Source organism: Leucoraja erinacea, chromosome 14 (genome assembly GCF_028641065.1).
Source record: "Leucoraja erinacea ecotype New England chromosome 14, Leri_hhj_1, whole genome shotgun sequence".
Taxonomy (NCBI): Eukaryota; Metazoa; Chordata; class Chondrichthyes; order Rajiformes; family Rajidae; genus Leucoraja; species Leucoraja erinaceus.
Window position 1 is genome coordinate 21691136 of NC_073390.1, and position 18578 is coordinate 21709713.

Below are 18578 nucleotides of genomic sequence, written 5' to 3' on the forward strand. Positions count from 1 at the left end.
GGTCTCGCCAATCTCTTGTCCAACAGTAACATGACCTCTCAACTTCTATATTCCGTATGTTAGAACATAGAACATAAAACAGTACTGCAATGGAATGGACCCTTCGGCCCGCAATGGTGCTGAACATAATGCGAACAACTCATCTGCCTGCACGTGATCCATGTTCCTTATTCCCTGCACTTCCATGTGACTATCTAAAAGCTTCGTAAAGGCCACCATCATATCTCTCTCCACCACCCGTGGCAACGCACACCAGGCCCCCACCACTCTCTGTGTTCAACAAAAACTGCAATGGAAATGGCTCACGTGGCTGTGCTGCACTGTTCAAAATGTTCTGCTTTGCCATTTTTTTGACAGGATCTATATAAATGTAAATTCTTCTGCTACCACATCTAAAGCAGAGACTTGGCAGAAGAGGCAGTTTTACACCGGGACAAGCCTTGTATTTTGTATATATATTTTACTTATCAAGGGCACGCTGCAGCTGAAATCTTGCTATAGCTGCCTCTGCACAAATGCCGTGCTTTCAGCAGATAAGGTGACCAAGCATCATACTAATCAGGTCACAGAGTTATAGGGAACACACTGATGCACTGACGTTAGCAAATTGTTCTTCTTCCCAAATTAAGAACACTGGAAATAGAAGCAGGCGTAGACCATTCAGCCTGGCACGCTAGCTCTGCCACTTATCCATCTTTACTTTAGAGATGGAACGTGGAAACAGGCCCTTCGGCCCAACAAGTCCACGCCAACCAGCATTCATCCCTTGCACTAGCACTATTCGACACACTCGAGACAATTTGCTATTTTACCAAAGCCAATTTACCTACATACGTATGTTTTTGGTGTGTTGGAGGAAACCGGAGCACCCGGAGAAAACACACGTGGTCACAAGAAGAATGTACAAACTCCATACAGACGGAACTCGTAGTCTCAAACCCATGTCTCTGACGCTGTAAGGCAAGACCTCTACCGATGTGCCATTGTGCTACCCATGACAATTATTAACTGATCCTGCTAATTTCACCGTTTGTGTCCATTCATTATCGCCTCCTCCACCACCAACAATGGACCATTGTGGGCTCCTTGACCATTGGTGCGAGCTCTGATTTATTCTGTACCTTTTCATATCTCTAGTGTCCCTCCCCTGACTTTCTGAAAAGTGTTGACCCAAAATGCTATCTAGTCTTTTTCTCCAGAGATGCTGTCTGACCCGCTGAGTTATTCTAGCCTTTTGTGACTTTGTTCAGAAGAGCCCCCCTTCTAAACTCCAGCGAGGACAGGCCCAGTGCATTCAAATGCTCTTCATAGGTTAACCTAATTATTCACAGGATCAACCTCTAAACAGGGTTCACGAGGTGATGTATATGCTGTAGAGAGTAACGATGAATGGGATTGTGTTCAGCAAGTTTCTCTATCACAAGGTTTTGATGTAATTCAATTAGTCGGCGTAAAGCCAACTAATTATGCAGATAAAATGATAAGCGTGGGTTTTTGGTTTGAAACCTCATGCAAAATAAGCGATTGATGCAAATATAATCCAATTAAGTAGATTAAATTTAGCTAATAATGGCATGCCAGTCAAATGCATCAGATAAGGCTGGTGCTGGTGTTAAGTGAGACTGGAATAACCAATGTAATCCCCAGGTATAGACAGGAACTGCTGACGTGCTGGGAATGAAACTAAAGGCTGGGCAGCCAGTGATGATTGGCACTTTATCTGCAGTGCCCTCATGACTGTGCAAGACTTCCGTTCAGCAAACCTGGAGTGTGTGCTGTAAACAGATAAGGAACAGCAGAAGGATCCCTACACAAAACGTCACCTATCCATGTCCTCCAGAGACGCTGCTTGACCCGCTGAGTTACTCCAGCACTCTGTGTCTTTTTCAAGAACAGATCATGTTGGAAATGTGGCTTTGTTGGAGCAGGCAACATTTTTTTTTTTGCATGGTTTTGATTTCGATTTCGATTCACTCGGGGAAAACCCACGCTGTCAAAGGGAGAACGTACAAACTCTGTGCAGACCACATCTGTAGTCTGGATCGAATCTGGGTCTCTGGCGGCGGGAGGCAGCAACTCTTCCTCTGCGTCACTGTGCCAAAACACAAGAGGCAATATGTGCAGTAGTTAGACTAATCTATTCTGTCCCCATGTGAGCCATATCCCTCCATTCCCTGCAGGTGACGGGAATGTTGGGAGATAGGGTCTCTGGCAACTCTACTGCTGCACCTCTGTGCCACCCCTTCTCTTCACTATCAGAGGATCTGCTGTGTTGAAATGAGTGACCCCGGGTTCAATATCTCATCTGAAATGCAGAGAAGGAGCCACAGCTATCAGCGTCTGGCTTGAAACTTTTACAAGTGAGAAGATTTTTTAGTCGATCTGGTCTTGTGGAATGTTAGGAATGTTGGGATGTTCTGCCTGTCCTGCACAGCTGTGATGATGTTGGTGCCCCATCGCTGGGTTTCCTCACAGTTTCAGGGCTCGTTTTCTGTCTGCACAAAAAAAAGACACATGGCCCTTTAGAGGCTGTGCAGAAACTGGGAAGAAAATGTCCCAGACACATGTTCCTCCAGAGTCAAGGACAGTTTCCCACCAGCTCCATCCAAGGCCACAAGAAATTAAAGAGAGTTGTGGACGTAGCCCAGACCATCACGCAAACCAACCTCCCTTGCATTAACTCCATCTACACTTCACGCAGCCCGGTCACGCTGCAAAAGGTGCAGAAGTGTGAAAAGGTGTGCGTTTTCCCAACTATTATCATTCCGGCAACTAAACCATCCTATAACCAACTTCAGAGCGTTCCTGAACTACCATCTACCTCATTGTAAATCCCTTGGACTATCTTTAAATTGACTTTACTGGACTTTAACTTGCACTAAGCATTCCCTTTATCCTGTACCTGTACACTGTGGATGTATAGTCTTTCCGCTGACTGGATAGCACACAACAAAAAAGCTTTTCACTGTACCTCAGTACATGTGACAATAAACTAAACTAATCTTTGCATCAAATTGTAGTCCAACCAGTTCTACAGTGAGAGGAGATACAAAGAGCTGGAGTAACTCGGGTCAGGCAACATCTCTGGAGAACATAGATAGGTGACATTTCAGTTTGGGTCTTAATCAGTCTGAAGAGGGTCCCAACCTGAAATGCCACCTATCTATGTCATCAGAGATGCTGCCTGACCTGCTGAGTCACTCCAGCAATTTGTATCTGCTATTGTAAACCAGCGTCCACAGTTCCTTGTTTATCCCTAGTGTTTGGGGAGTGGATGCGAATGTGGGATAACATGGTGTGAACGGGTGATCGATAGTCAGTAGGCCAAAGGGACTGTTTCCATGCTGTCTCACTAAACTAGACAGAACTGTGGGACCTTCCTTACACAAACTCAAGGAGGCAACTCATCCCCACATTCTCATGGGCTGTAAGGGTAAGGGAATAAATGTCAGTGTTGCCAGCAACACAACCAGACAATGAAACAATTGAAAAACAGGCAGTTAAAGTTGACATAGCACGTCTTTGCTTTTTACACCAAGAGTTTTAAGGCCTTTGAGGGGAAAATGTTGATTCAAACCCATAGTATGGATAGGAAAGGTTTAGAAAGGGCTTTGAGGGATGTGGGCCAAATATGGACTGGTGGGACTAGCGTAGATGGGGCATCTTGATCGGCATGGGCAAGTTGGGCCGAAGGGCCTGTTTCTATGCTGTATGACTATGACTATAAATCCACACTTGATCTATCAAGAATCAATCAAAGAGCGGGGCTTATCTCATTGTAAATTTTGTCCAGAAAACTTCCTTAAACGTATAGGGGAAAATTAGATCATTAATTTAGGATTGAAAAACATTTTTGCCTTGGAGATATAGCATGACATTAATTGTGCAGGATATAGGATTAACAATAATGGCATCTTGCACATGTCTTACAGGCAAAACAAATTCCCTGAGGTGTTTTTTGGGGAAAGATAACCAAACTATAGTGAACACTATGATAAAAGAGGGAGATATACAGGTGTGGTCAGAGTTGCCTGTGGGGGAATAGATATGATTAGGGCTGTGTGGGCTTTAGACGACTGAAATGTTAGACAGTCAAAATTTGAAGAAGAATCCTGCCCTAATACGTCACCTATCCATGTTCCCCACAGAAGCTGCCTGACTCGTTGAGTTGCTCCGAGCACATTGTGTCCTTTTATGTAAATCAGCACATGAAGTTCCTTGTTTCTATCCTCTAAAGTTTGAAACTTGATAGTGGATACAAGGAACTACAGATGCTGGTTTACAAAAAAAAGACACAGAGCGCTGGACTAACTCAACGGGTGAGGCTGGAGAACATGGATAGGTAATGTTTTGGGTCTGAAGATGGGTCCCGACCCGAAACGACCCTTAACCATGATCTTCATAACCTAATTTCTGGGGACACCTTTTAATCTCATCACAATCTGTTTATTATCTTTTCACTTTTATTCCATTTCCTCTGAATTGAACTCAGGATAGAGAAATGCCCATTGATATTGTCCATCCTGGGGTATCTACTGTAATACCAACACCTTTCTTTCACACCTTTCTTTTACCTGCCTTTAACATAGCAACATTTACCAAGGTATTTTGTTCGAGTGTTTCCAATGTTCTCTGCTTTGGCAGGATCTATGGTGAATCAATCAAGACTTTACAGTCAGAATGGGCAGCAGAGTGGCGCAGTTGGTAGAGCTGCTACCTCACAGCATCAGACACCTGGGTTAAATCCTGACCTCAAATGTTGTCTGTGTGGAGTTTGCACGTTTTCCCTTTGACCTTGTGGGTTTCCTCCAGTTTCCTCCCACATCCTCAAGACATGGGCGCCGAACCTCCCCCGGACCGGGCCGCCCCGACATGGGCGTCGCTTCTTCCCCGGACCGGGCCGCCCCGACATGGGCGTCGCTTCTTCCCCGGACCGGGCCGCCCCGACATGGGCGTCGCTTCTTCCCCGGGCCGGGCAGCCCCGACTTGGGCGTCGCTTCTCCCTCTAGCCGGGATAATAGATTGAGCACCTTCATTGTAACTCAAGCAACCTGGGTTAGTCAGCACATTCATAGTGGGCTGAAGGGTCAATTTCTGTGATGTATCTTTCAATCTATCAATAACGGGTAGAGCTCAATAATGGGTAGAATCAATAATAGGAAGATGAAGAGGAATTTCTTTAGTCAGAGGGTGGTGGATCTGTGGACTTCATTGCCACAAAAGGCTGTGGAGGCCAAGTCAATGGCTATTTTTATGGCAGAGATAGATAAATTATTGATTAGTATGGGTATCAGGGGTTATAGAGAAAAGGCAGGAGATTGGGGTTAAGAGGGAAAGATAGATCAGCCATGATTGAATGGTGGAGTAGACTTGATGGGCTGAATGGCCTAATCCTGCTCCTGTCAGATGAATATGAATTTGTAACCTCCTTCATCGTAAGCAGGTCATTATGGGCTGAAGGGCCAGTTTCTGTACATTATTTCCAAATCAAGATGGTACAACTTGGAGGTTAAAGTATTTTTTATGCATTACTTCGTCTTGCACGCCGAGGTGTTGATGGCAAGAATTAAAAAAAAAACAAAATCAATCCGTGTACGCTCATATTGTTGACAATTGAGCTCTTTGTTCATTAATACTCTGAAAATTAGCTAATTGAGAGTGAGAAAATCCTGTGACTCCAATGGCTTATAAATATCATCAGAATCTTAAAATTAAATTACTCATTCTTAGTCATCCACTACTTTTTTTTAATTTTTAAAAAGCTTGTCGTCAAAAACAACCCATGTATCCAACAATTCCCCTGAGACTTTGAGGTATCTGGGAAGAGGGAAAGTTATAGTCATAGAGTGATACAGCATGGAATCAGGCCAGTCGGCCCAACTTGCCCCATGCCAACCAACATATTTCATGTACACTAGTCCCACTAGTACACTGGCCCATATCCCCTCTAAACATGTCCTATACATGTACCTGACTAAATATTTCTTAAACGTTGTGATAGTCCCTTCCTTCAACTACCTCCTCCGGCAGCTCGTTCCATACACCCCCCCACTCCTCATATGGAAAAAGTTACCCCTCGGGTTCCTATTAAATCTTTCCCTCGTCACCATAAATTTATGTCCTCTGGTTCTTGGTACCCCTACTCTGGGCATGATAATGTGCGTCTACCTGATCTATTCCTCTCACGATTTTGTACAGTCAGTTGCTGTGAAAGATCGGCATTGATCTTGTTGAAGGGAGGAGGTACCAAGAAATATTTGGTGGACTTCTGCCCCTTATGGTGATAGCGTTCACCTTCAAATCAGAGCAGTGGGGAGATTGGTCTGAGACTAAAACTGAGAAATTGAGGATAGGAAAGCTTTAGTTTAGTGTTAGAGATAAACATACAGTGCGGAAACAGGCCCTTCAGCCCACCGAGTTCATGCCGACCAGTGATCCCTGCACACTAGCACTATCCTAATCACACTCTGGGGACAATTTACAATTTTACCAAAGCTAATTATCCTTTGTCACTAGGCAATTAGCCAGTAAGTCTTTGGAGTGGGGGAGGAAACCGGATCATCCGGAGAAAACCTACCGAGGTCACGGGGAGAACGTACAAAGTCTGTACAGACAGCACCCTTAATCAGGATCGAACTCTAGTGCTGTGGCAGCAATTCTACCACTGCACCACCATGCCGAAAGATTCGAGAGTTATGGGCCAAGTGTGAGCAGTTGGGACTAGTGTAGATGGGGTATCGTGGTCAGCATGGGCAGGGCTGAAGGGCCTGTATCCGTTCTGTATGTCTCAGTGACTGAATGCGGCACAGTGGCGCAGATGGTAGAGCTGCTGCCTCACAGCGCCAGGGTCCCAGGATCGATCCTAAACTCTGGTGTTCTCTGCGTGGAGTTTACCCTCTCACCTTGTGTGTTTTCTCTGGATGCCCTGGTTTGCTCCAACTAGTGGAACCATCCTCTCCACATCCACTCTATCCAGGCCTGATTAGTGAGGAATGGGACTAATCTTGAATTCGATGGACCAAATGGCCTCCTCCTTTACAATAAGGAAATGCGGTGATGTGGAAAAGTGGGACATCTGGCAGTGTACAATACAAGAACAATACAGCAGATGATGGAGATTGAGGCACAGCTTCCACTAGTGGGAGCATCGAGGACCATTGGGCACAGCTTCAGAATAAAAGGGTGTACCTTTAGAATGGAGAGAAGGAGGAACTTCTTTAAGTCAATGGGTTGTGAATCTGTGGAATTGATTGCCACAGATGGTGGTGGAGGCCAAGTCAATGGGTATATTTAAGGTGGAGATTGACAGATTCTTGATTGGTAAGGGTATCAGGGGTTATGGGGAGAAGGCAGGAGAATGGGGTTGAGAGAGAAAGATACATCAGTCGTGATTGAATGGCAGAGTAGACTACTTGATGGGCCGAATGGCCTAATTGAGCTGGAACTCATGAAGTCATGAGGCAGTGTGGGAAACAAGACTGAATCCGTGGAGTTGGTTGATGCATTGGTTGGGGTAAAACTGCTCCCAAAATTCAACATTTACATCATCCTTCCTCCAGTGTAATGTCCTTTTGTTGTCTGTTGATTGTGCTAATTGTATTCTTCAGCTGAATGGATGTACCGTAGTTTACCGTACAGTAACTCTTTGCACTTGTGCCTTTGTCTATTGTGAAGTTAATGCGAGTCCTCTTTTAGTTGGGTCACATGGCCTGTTTTGCATCACCCAGCTGCAGACTATTAGATAGATACGTCAAGCAATCCTAGACCCTTGGCGGGTTTTTATTTTTGCTGACAAGCAAACGTGTTCAAAGAAATTAATATCAAATAAACATTTTTGTTTTTCAAATGCCACCAACTTTTCTCCCAAAGATTAGTTCCAGCATTTCCCCCCAAAATAGGCATTCAATTCATAGGATCATTCGGTGAGTGCAGGAGGTAGCCAGCTATCAAGTATACTTCAAGACCGGCATCTTGGTTGGCATGGGTAAGTTGGGCCGAAGGGCCTGTTATCCTGCTGTATGACTATGACTGATTCCACCAGTTCCGTCACCTCGCTTGTTCTGCATCGTCCTACAAATTTATTCTTTAGTTTATTGTCACATGTACGGAGGTACAATGAAAAGCTTATACACGATTATAATCAAGCTGTTCACAGCGAACAAATACTGGATCAAGAAAATAACATTTAGTGCAAGATAAAGACCAGTAAAGTCCAATTAAAGATTGTTTGAAGATCCTCCCATGAGGCAGATCGGTGATCAGAACCACTCTCTAGTTGGTGATATGATGGCTCAGTTGCCTGATAACAGCTGGGAAGAAACTGTCCCTGAATCTGGAGATAAGCATATTCAGATGTTTGTACCTCTTGTCTAATGGGAGAGGGGGGAGGGGGGAGTGACCGGAGTGAGCCTGGCCCTTAATTATGCTGGTGGCCTTGCCGAGGCAGCATGAAGCATCTATAAACAATTGCCTTTTTATCTATTCTATTGGCTGCACAATGGCGCAGCTGGTAGAGCCGCTGCCTCACAACGTCCGAGATCCGGTTTGACCCTTACCTCAGGTGCTGTCTGTGTGGAGTTTGCATGTTCTCCCTGTGACCGCGTGTGTTTCCTCCGGGAGCTCCGGTTTAACGCCACATCCGGAAGACGTGCAAGCTTGTAGGTTAATTGGGTGCTGTGAAATTCCCCCTACCATGTGAGTGAGTGGCAGAATCTGGGGGGGTTTTGGGAACTAACTGTCTAGACCTGGCACAGCATAGGAACATGTTCTCACTATCTCAGAGTATAGAGTCATTCAGCCATGAGAACAGGCCCTTCGACCCAACTCGTCCATACTGACCAAGACACTGGTTCCATTTGGCACATTTGACCCACATCCTTCCAAACCTTTCCTTTTCTTATGGGTGAGCATTGATTATTGGCTGTGGTTTAGTGTTCGTCGTTTAAAGTCTCTTCAAAGCAATGTGATAAAAAGGAACTGCAGATGCAGGTTTATACCAAAAATGGACACACAATGCTGGAGTAACTCAGCGGGTCAGGCAGCATCTCTGGAGAACATGGATAGCTTTTGAATCGGGACCCTTCTTCAGACTGGCGAGTGATAGGTGGATCTCACCCCCACCTCCCTTTTCCCGCTTTTGCCCCCCCCCCCCCTCCACTGGCAATCAGTCCAAAGAAGGGTCCTGACCCGAAATGTCACCTATCCGTTTTTTCCAGAGATGTTGCCTGACCCGCTGAGTTACACCAACATTTTGTGTCTATCCTTGGTGTAGAGTTTGTAGAAAGGAGCCGCAAATGATAGTTTATACCGAAGATAGGCACAAAGTGCTGGAGTAACTCAGCGGGTCAGTCAGCAACTCTGGGGGAAAAGGATGGGTGACGTTTCGGGTCAGAACCCTTCTTCAGTGTAGGGTTGTTTGGGAGATCCACTGTCAATAACACATGGAAACATCTAATCTATTGTGCCTTCAACTGTGTTTTTTATTTCATCTCTTTACTCCCATGATGTGGACCTTGCCAGCATTTATTGCTCAACCCGAATTGCCCATAAGTTGAGGCTGCAATTAAGAATCAAATGCCACGGTTGCTATGGAGTCATAGATCATCTAGGCTTCTTTTCATCATCAAGGCTTTTTTTCATCATCTAGGCTTCTTTTCATGCACCAGACTGTTTTTATAACAGTTCGGCATCTTTTTTTGAGGGGTAAATTTAGTTTAGGTTTGTTTATTGTCACATGTATTGAATGAAAAGCTGTTTTGTTGCATAATATCCAGTCAGTGGAAAGACTATACATGATTATAATCAAATCATTTGCAGTGTACAGATACATGATAAAGGGAATACCTTGTAGTGCAAGATAAAGTCTAATTAAAGATAGTCTGAGGGTCTCCAATGAGATGGATGATAGGTCAGGACCGCTCTCCAGTTGGGGATAGAATTATTCAGTTGCCTGGTAACAGCTGGGAATAAACTGTCCATTTAATGTTTTTAAAATTGTAATTGAAGGATACATCTTGGAAACAGGCCTTCCGGCCCACCGAGTCCGCACCAACCAACGCATTCACACTGGTTCTATGTTATCCCACTTTCTCATCCACACCCTGCACACGGGGGGCAATTTACAGAGGGCCAGTTAACCAAGAAACCCGCACGTCTTTGAGATGTGGGATGAAACCAGAGCGCCTGGAGGAAACCCACGCGAACACAGGGAGAACCTACAAACTCCACACACAGACAGCACTGGAGATCAGGATCAAACCCGGGTCTCGGGCGCTGCGAGGCAGTGGCTCTACCGGCTGCGCCATTGTGCTGCCTGAATTTAACTGGCCTGGTTGCAGTGATGGGATTCGAACTCGCACCTCTGGAATAACTGGGTCCAGACCTGTAGAATCATAGTCCCTATCCTACTGTAGAGGCACGCGGTCACAGAGCACACGGTCGGCATGTTAAGGGTGGTGCGGGGATGGGGTTGAAGTCACAGAGCTTTGCTAAAATCAGCTGCCTTGCTTAATTTATAATGCTGCTGTAATGGAATCACATTTTACCTTGACAGAGCTTGGATTTGTCAGACAGACAGACATCACTGTGATTCCTCTGTTCCCCGTTTAACATGAACTTCGACTGTGGAAAAAAAAAGAGGTCACCATAAAAGGCAGCTTTTGTTAATATCTGACTTGGCTGTGATGTATTGAGGGAAAAAAGGCCATTTGGCTGAATGGAGCAGTTTATAAACCGATGTACCGTCATCAGTCTGTGCCAGGAACTGGATGCCGAGTTGGTTTTTGGGGGTTAGTTTGGAGAATGGAGGGGGGAGAGGGAGGGGGTTGGTGGGTGGGTGGGCTGTGGGACAGGGTGTGGGCCAGAGGGAAGAGAATGCAGCATTCACAGCGATCCCCGTCTCCCTCTCTCTCCCATTCATTGCCGACGGTAGAAGCTGCATTGAGCCAGCACTGCAGCTCATTGCCAAGTTAACTGCAGTCTCTGCAGAGTTCAGCTTGACCTATTGTGTGTGTGTGTGTGCTCGTGCATGCCTGACAGCATGCGTGGGTGCACTCGCGTGTGCTGCACATGTGCATGCGTGTAAGAGGCGTGCGCGTGTGTGTGCGCGAGAGTACCGACGCAAGGACGCTGGTTTGCCAAAAGAAAAAGACACAAAGTGCTGGAGTAACTCACTGGTCAGGCAGCATCTCTGGAGAACACGGATAGATGAACGTTAAGGGTCGGGGGCTCCAGAAAGCTGAAAGATAGGAGAGGTCAGGACAAAGCCAGCAAGTGATAGGTGGATCCTACACCCACCTCTCTTTTCAAACTTTCTCCCTCCCCTCTCCAATACAATCAGACTGAAGAGTCAAGTCAAGAGAGTTTTATTGTCATGTGTCCCAGATAGGACAATGACATTCTTGCTTGCTGCAGCACAACAGAATATTGTAGGCATAAATACAGATCAGATCAGACTGTCCATATACCATAGAATATATTTCTATACACATATATTTGATGGGGCCCAACAAGAAATGTCACCTATTCATGTTCGCCAGGGTATGCTGCCTGACTCGCTGTGTTACTCCAGCACTTTGTGTCTTTTCTTTAGCATAAGAGTGTAAGCGTGCATGAATGTACAAGTGTGGGTGAATGTGTGTGCACATGTAAAGCCGTGTGTTCAATGGTGTGCCAGTGTTTGTATGAGCAATTAATGTGGGCACAAGTGTGCACGTGTTGGGTTTGCATGAGTGTGTATATGTGTTCATAAGTTGCAGGAGCAGAATTAGGCCATTCGGCCCATCGAGTCTACTCTGCCATTCCATCATGCCTGATGTATCTTGCCTTCTCAACCCCATTCTCCAGCCTTCTCCTCATAACCTTTGACACCCTTGCTATTCAAGAATCTGTCCCTTTCCACTTTAAAAAAACTCAATGTCTTCACATCCTTCTGTAGTAATGAATTCTGGAAATCCACCGTCCTATGGCTAGAGAAATCCCTTCTTGTCCTTTCGAAAGTCCTTTTATTCCGAGGCTGTGCCTCTGGTCCTAGACTCTCCCACAAGTGGAAACATCCTCTATCCAAGCCATTTCACAATTCGGTAAGATTCAACGAGGATCCCCCTCATCCTACTAAATTCCAGTGAGCCCAGGTGTGTGTGTGTGTGTGCGTGTGCGTGTGTATGAGAGACATTCTGCAGGTGCTTTGGCTCTTGCAAGAAGCTGGTGAAACACTAACCGGGATTAATCCGCTAACCGCATGTTAGGTGGATGGAGGGGGGAACACAGCGGTCTTGCTGCACCTGAGAGAGGTCCTCTGCGCTTGCTGCACGGCAGCGTGTGTGTGTCTTGCAGGCGCGTCCTTTCAAGTGACAGTCAGCCCACACTATTGGCTTCCTGCCCTGAATATGGCTGCAAACTCTCCCTGATTCTCATCTCCGTCTCATGCATTGCTTCACTGGGTGGGAGAATCGAACCTCTACTGTATAATCAAATGCTCAATAGCCGGCTGCACCGTGCTGCTCTCTAGGTATTTGTGTGCGGTTTTGCCACGTATGCAGGTAGACTTGCCATTGCATGTTACTTCCATCTTGACACACGAAGGTTTTATTTAATTTCCTTGGTTTCTTTGTGTGAGATAGGAGTTCAATGCTGGTTGGTAAAATGTTGATATATCTCTTTCTCCTACAGGTTGGTACTGAAAAGTGCCTTTCCTGGAAACTCTTCTGCTTGGAACAGCTTCTAGGGCAGTCTCTGCTTTTTTGCCTTGCTTGCTACCAGCTAGACTGCGTCAACTGCACATCCAAACCCCCTCCAGCTTTAGTACAATTATCCGCCCCTTCCCCACCCCTGTCCTCCCCTTCACCCCCACCCCTTTCCCCTTCATTCCCACCTTAAAAGAGAGAGGGACATAGAGGGAGAGAGGGAGAGAGAAGTAGAGTGAAGGCCAGCCAGTTCACAATATTTCAGGCTGGCATTTCACCTCTTGCTGTGTTACTGTAACGAACAAAGAATTATAACTTTACAAACTAAAAAACCCAACTCTGCTGGAAAGACCTACTTGAAACAAATCGAGGGAACGACAACACTTGAAGGAGAAAAGACGATTGGTTGAAATCACTGCAGTTGGAGTGGCAGATTCACCGATATCGATCGCACTCACCACTTGTTAACTCAGCTGGTTCGATATTGTGTCTTTGGATTGCTGCACTGGGCAACTCACACACAGCAGAAAGCTTGTCCCAACTCACCGAATTCAAAACGGAATGTATTACTGAGAGTTCCACACGGTCCTTGTTTCCGACCCGCATCAACTTGCCGTTTTCCGGCCGGAATAAAAAAAGAAAAGAGAACATTTTGTCTTAAATTGAATTTACTCACTTCAAGAGCATCTGGCCTCTCCAATGCAAGGAGATTTCTCTGAGGGGAAACTTAAACGTGGTGATCTTTACAGCGGAAAAGCCTTCGAAACGCAAAGCGTGGTCTTTTATTCTCCCGCCAAACCACCGCAGAGTTTTCTTTGACCGACCCTCATTGCACCGCAGTCTGCCTGATAGATTTTACTCCTGGGATATATCTCGACCGTCTGTTCATTCACAAACATGGCTGTCAGCGTGGCCCAGATCCGCGACACAAAATGGCTGACGCTGGAAGTGTGCCGGGAATTCCAAAGAGGCACCTGCTCGCGTCCAGACACGGAATGTAAATTTGCCCACCCTTCCAAAAGCTGTCAGGTAGAAAACGGACGCGTCATCGCCTGCTTTGACTCGCTGAAAGTAAGTGTGGAAATGGCCTTCGTTGATTTGCGCGCGTTACGAGTGAGTGTATTATACTGTCATGTGTGTGTGTGTGCTAGACATAACGTCCCGTACTCGGGATAATGATGAGCTCTTGCACTCTGCCTGAGTATCAAGATAAATTGGCTGTGATATAAAATGTTGATTCTTTTGCAGATGAGTCACTGTTTATGCTATGCTTTACCAAATGAGGTTTCCATGTCATGGCACAGAATAGTGAAAGGCCTGGATAGCGTGGATGTGGAGAGGATGTTTCCACTAGTGGGCGAGTCGAGGACCAGAGGGCACAGCCTCAGAATATAAAGGGTGTACCTTTAGATAGGAGTTGAGGAGGGATTTCTTTAGCTGTGAATCTGTGGAATTAATTGCCACAGATGCAAGTGGAGGTATTTTTAAAGCAGAGATTGACGGATTTTTGATTAGTTGGGATGGCAAAGGTTATGGGGAGAAGGCAGGAGAATGGGGTTAAGGGGGGGAGATAGATCAGCCATGATGGAATGGCAGAGTAGACTCGATGGGCAAAATGCTCCTATTCTGATTCTATGACTCATGAACTTATGATCACTGAAGTGAATGGCTAGATTATGTTAACTAGACATTGGTCTTGCTGTCTCCAGAGTGTGCATCAACCAAAGAGAATCAAAAGTCTAGAAAACACAATGAGCTCCATTTCACTCTAGCTGAATGAGAACTTTAAAACACCAACGTTTACAGATATTAAAGAAATAATAGAATGTGAGATTGGTGCAGGAAAGTAACGATTAGGAGTCAAGAGTGATTAAATGTCATATGTACCAAGAACGGAACTATCAAATTCTTACTTGTAGCAGCATAACAGGCCTGTAAATAAAATGCACATAGATAATATGTAATTAAAAAAAATCACTATATTAATATCCCCCATACTAGTGCAAGAAAAAAACCCAAAGTAGTACAACGAAAGATAGTTTACTAAAAATAACACAAAGTGCTTGAGTAACCCAGTGTAGTTTTCAAAGAGTCTGATGGTTGTTGGGAAGAAGCTATTCTTGAACCTGGTGATCAGTTTTCAGGTGCCTGTACCTTCGTCACTATGGTAAGAGTGAAATGAGAGTACGGGCAGGGTGGTGTGGGTCTCTGATGACTCTGGCTGCCTTTTTGAGGCAGCGCCTCCTGTAGATTCCTTTGATGGTGCGGAGGGCAGTACTCCTGATGGACTGGGCAATGTCCATTCTTGAAGCTGCGGGTCACGGTTTTCAGGCTCCTGTACAGGAGAGAAATGAGGGAAAGGTAGATTGGTGGTAGTCAAAGCATTTCAGCCCTGATGAATGTCAGCAATGAATGGAGGTTATGTGCCCATCCAAAACCTCTTAAACGTCATGCCGTATCTGCCTCCACCACTATCTGGCAGTGCGTTCCAGGCACCCACCACCCTCTGTGTAAAAATAAAATAAAAAAGTCTAGCCCAGGACAACTAATTTAATCTTTGCCCCTTTTATTTTATGGCCTTTAGCATTTGATATTTCCAGCCTGGCAAAAAGGTTTTGATGGTCTACACTATCTATACCTCTCTTAATTTTAGATACTTCTATCTGGTCGCCCATCAAACTATAGCGTTCAAGAGAAATCTATCCAAGTCTGTCGAACCTCTCCTTGTTGCCAATACCCTCTAATCCAGGCATCATTCTTGTAAACCTCTTCTGCACCCTCTCCAAAGCCGCCACATCATTCCTGTAATCAGATGACCTGAACTACACACAATACTCCAAACAACCTACAGCATGGAAACAGGGCCCTCATCAAATTGCCTATTCAAAGGCCTCTTAAAAGCCACTATCGTATATCTGCCTCCATCACCATCCCCGGCAGCACGTTCCGGGCACCCATCACCCTCTGTATAAAAAATACTTGCCCTGCACATCACCTTTAACCTTAAAGCTATGCCCTCTAATATTTGAATTGTGTGGGTTTCTTGCCTTGATTTGATGAGTTGCTCCCATGACTGACACGTTTTTGCCAATTCCTCCCACATTGTCAGGTATTGCTAGTAGAATAATTCTCAAAAGAATTAAAGAGAGATTGGGTGGTATGGAGGAGAATAGGCTCCAAGTAAAATAAATATGAGAATGGGATTACTATTTAAGGAACATGGATGGACAAATATCCATCTATTAGTAAATATTACCATTTATTTACCATATTATTCATAAATATGGAAAACAAAAAGTGAATATGTTTTAAATACAATGCAACACATGATCTTGGCACAACGGTGCAATGGTAGAGCCACCGCCTCACAGCATTAGAAACCCGGGTTCAATCTGACCTTGGGTGTTGTCTGTTAAGTCACGTTTATTGTTATATATGCACTAGTACTTTGAGGTACAGGTATAATGAAATATCTTGAAAGAACACAAAGTGCTGAAGTAACTCAGCAGGTCAGGCAGCACCTCTGGGGAACGTGGATAGGTATCTTTTCGGGTCAAAACCCTTCTTCAGTCTGATTGTAGGGGGGAGAAGAAAGCTGGAAAAAGAAAGTGTGGCAGGTAATAGGTCAACACTGTGGGGGGGGGGGGGGGGGGGGTAGAGAGGGGTTGGTTGGAGGTTATCTAAAATTGGAAAATTCGATGTTCAGCCTAAAATTCGAGAATTCAATGTTCAATCAAAAATTGGAAAATTTTATGTTAATCGATGGCTCAACTAGGAGCTGGATGGGCAGAATAGCCACCCTCTGTGGCATAACCATAGGATGTGGCACAGTGGTGAAGAGCAGTGGCACAACGGTAGAGTTGCAGCCTCACAATGCCAGAGACCTGGGTTTGATCCTGACCACAGGTGCTGTCTGTACGGAGTTTGTACGTTCTCCCCGTGACAGCGTGGGTTTTCTCTGCCTGCTCCGGTTTCTTCCACCACTCCAAAGATGAGCAGGTTTGCAGGTTTAATGGCCTCTGTAAATTGTCCCTAGTGTGTAGGATAGAACTAATTTACGAGTTGGTCAATGCGGACAGGGTGGGTCGAAGGGCTAGTTTCCACACTGTATCTCTAAACTAAATTAAAATTAATTTTAAGATTCTATGATACATGTGGAGTTAGTAGACTTGCTTCCCGGCCATATAGTTTTTAACATAAAACTGGAACACTTCAATAGGAAATACTGATGTATTATTAAAAGAGTCTTTGCCTATTTTTCCTAGTAGCCATCCATACGCTTTTTCCTAATGTTCCAGCTGGCAAAATCAGAAGCAGACTTCTTTAACAAATGTACAACATCATGAGAAGAATAGATCGGGCAGACGCACAAAGTCTCTTGCCCAGAGTAGGGGAATCGAGACCAGAGAACATAGGTTTAAAGTGAAGGGGAAACAATGTAATAGGAACCTGGCAGGCAACTTTTTCACACGTAGGTGGGCGTATGTAACAAGCTGCCAGAGGAGATAGTTGAGTCGGGGACTATCGCAACATTTCAGAAACATTTAGACAGGTAATTGGATAGGACATTTAGACAAGTAATTGGATAGGGATATAGGCCAAACGTAGGCAGGTGGGACTAGTAAAGATGGGACATGTTGGTCGATGAGGGCTAGTTGGGTCCAAGGGCCTGTTTCTACACTGTATGAGGGTAAATGGCCTACAGAGAATGGACAGAAAGCACAAGTCTTTGCCTAAAGGTTAGGCTAGGAAGTAGGAGTGTACATCGTAAATGCACAGACTGACGGAAACATTTCTTGACACTTGCTGTCAAATTCTGCTAAATATGTCACCATTCCAGGAATATTTATTTCAATTTCAAACACTGTGGTCCTCCAAAGTGAAGCTTTGGATGTTTTATGTTCAATCAAAAATGTAATTTAAAATTCCAAGGCTTTACTTCTGAACTATAGAGGTATATAAAATCACTCGGTACACAGATAGTGAATGATCACAGTTTAGTTTGGTTTTGGTGCCTTCACTGAGTAAAACAGCTTGGGTAGCTGCAGAGCACAGTTAAAGGGTGGCACGGTGGCACAGCGGTAGAGTCGCAGCCTTACAGTGCCAGAGACCCGGGTTCGATCCTAACTACAGGTGCTGTCTGTATGTATGAGTTCGTACGTTCTCCCTGTGACCACGTCCAATTTTTCGAGGTGGTCCGGTTTCTTACCACACTCCAAAGACTTATGGTTAGTAGATTAATTGGCATTGTAAATTGTCCCTAGTGTATAGTATAGTGCTAGTATATCGGGTGATAGCTGATTGGGGCCGGAGGGCCTGTTTCTGCACTGTATCTCTAAAGTCGAAAGCAACTTTCAGGAAAGAATCTGACTCCAACTCACCTTGGCAAAGGTGTTCTGAATCTCGTACCTGATGGGCCGAATGGCCTAATTCTGCCCCTATAACATGAACATGAACACAGTGGTTCAGCTGGTAGAAATTGTGCCTCACAACCGCAGAGGCCAGAGTTCAATCCTGACTGCGGATGCTGTCTGTTGGTGGAGTTTGCATGTTCTCCCTGCGATCGCGTGGATTTTTCTCCGGGTGCTCTGCTTTTCAACCATGTCCTAAAGACGTGCGGAGTTTGTAGGTTAATTGGCCTACTGTAAAATTACCCACCTAATGTGAAGGGAGTGGATGACAAAGTGGGATAACGTAGAACTAGTATGAACGGGTGATCGATGGTCGGCGTCGACTCAGTGGGCCGAAGGGTCTGTTTCTTTCGAAGATGGACACAAAATGCTGGAGTAACTCAGCGGGTCAGGCAGCATCTCTGGAGATAAGGAATAGGTGACATTTTCGGTCGAGACCCATCTTCAGAATGAAAGTCAGGGGAGAGGAAAACTAGAGGAATGA

The 18578-nt window shown here is 45.2% G+C and overlaps 1 protein-coding gene across 1 annotated transcript in view; it reads left to right on the top strand.

Annotated features, from left to right (window-relative positions):
- LOC129703376 (muscleblind-like protein 1) overlaps positions 1 to 18578 on the top strand; it is a 164785-nt gene that overhangs the window by 42245 nt on the left and 103962 nt on the right. The window contains 1 exon segment of the mRNA XM_055645751.1: positions 12670 to 13754. Within this exon segment, the coding sequence (XP_055501726.1) occupies positions 13581 to 13754 (174 nt within the window). The 5' untranslated portion in view covers positions 12670 to 13580.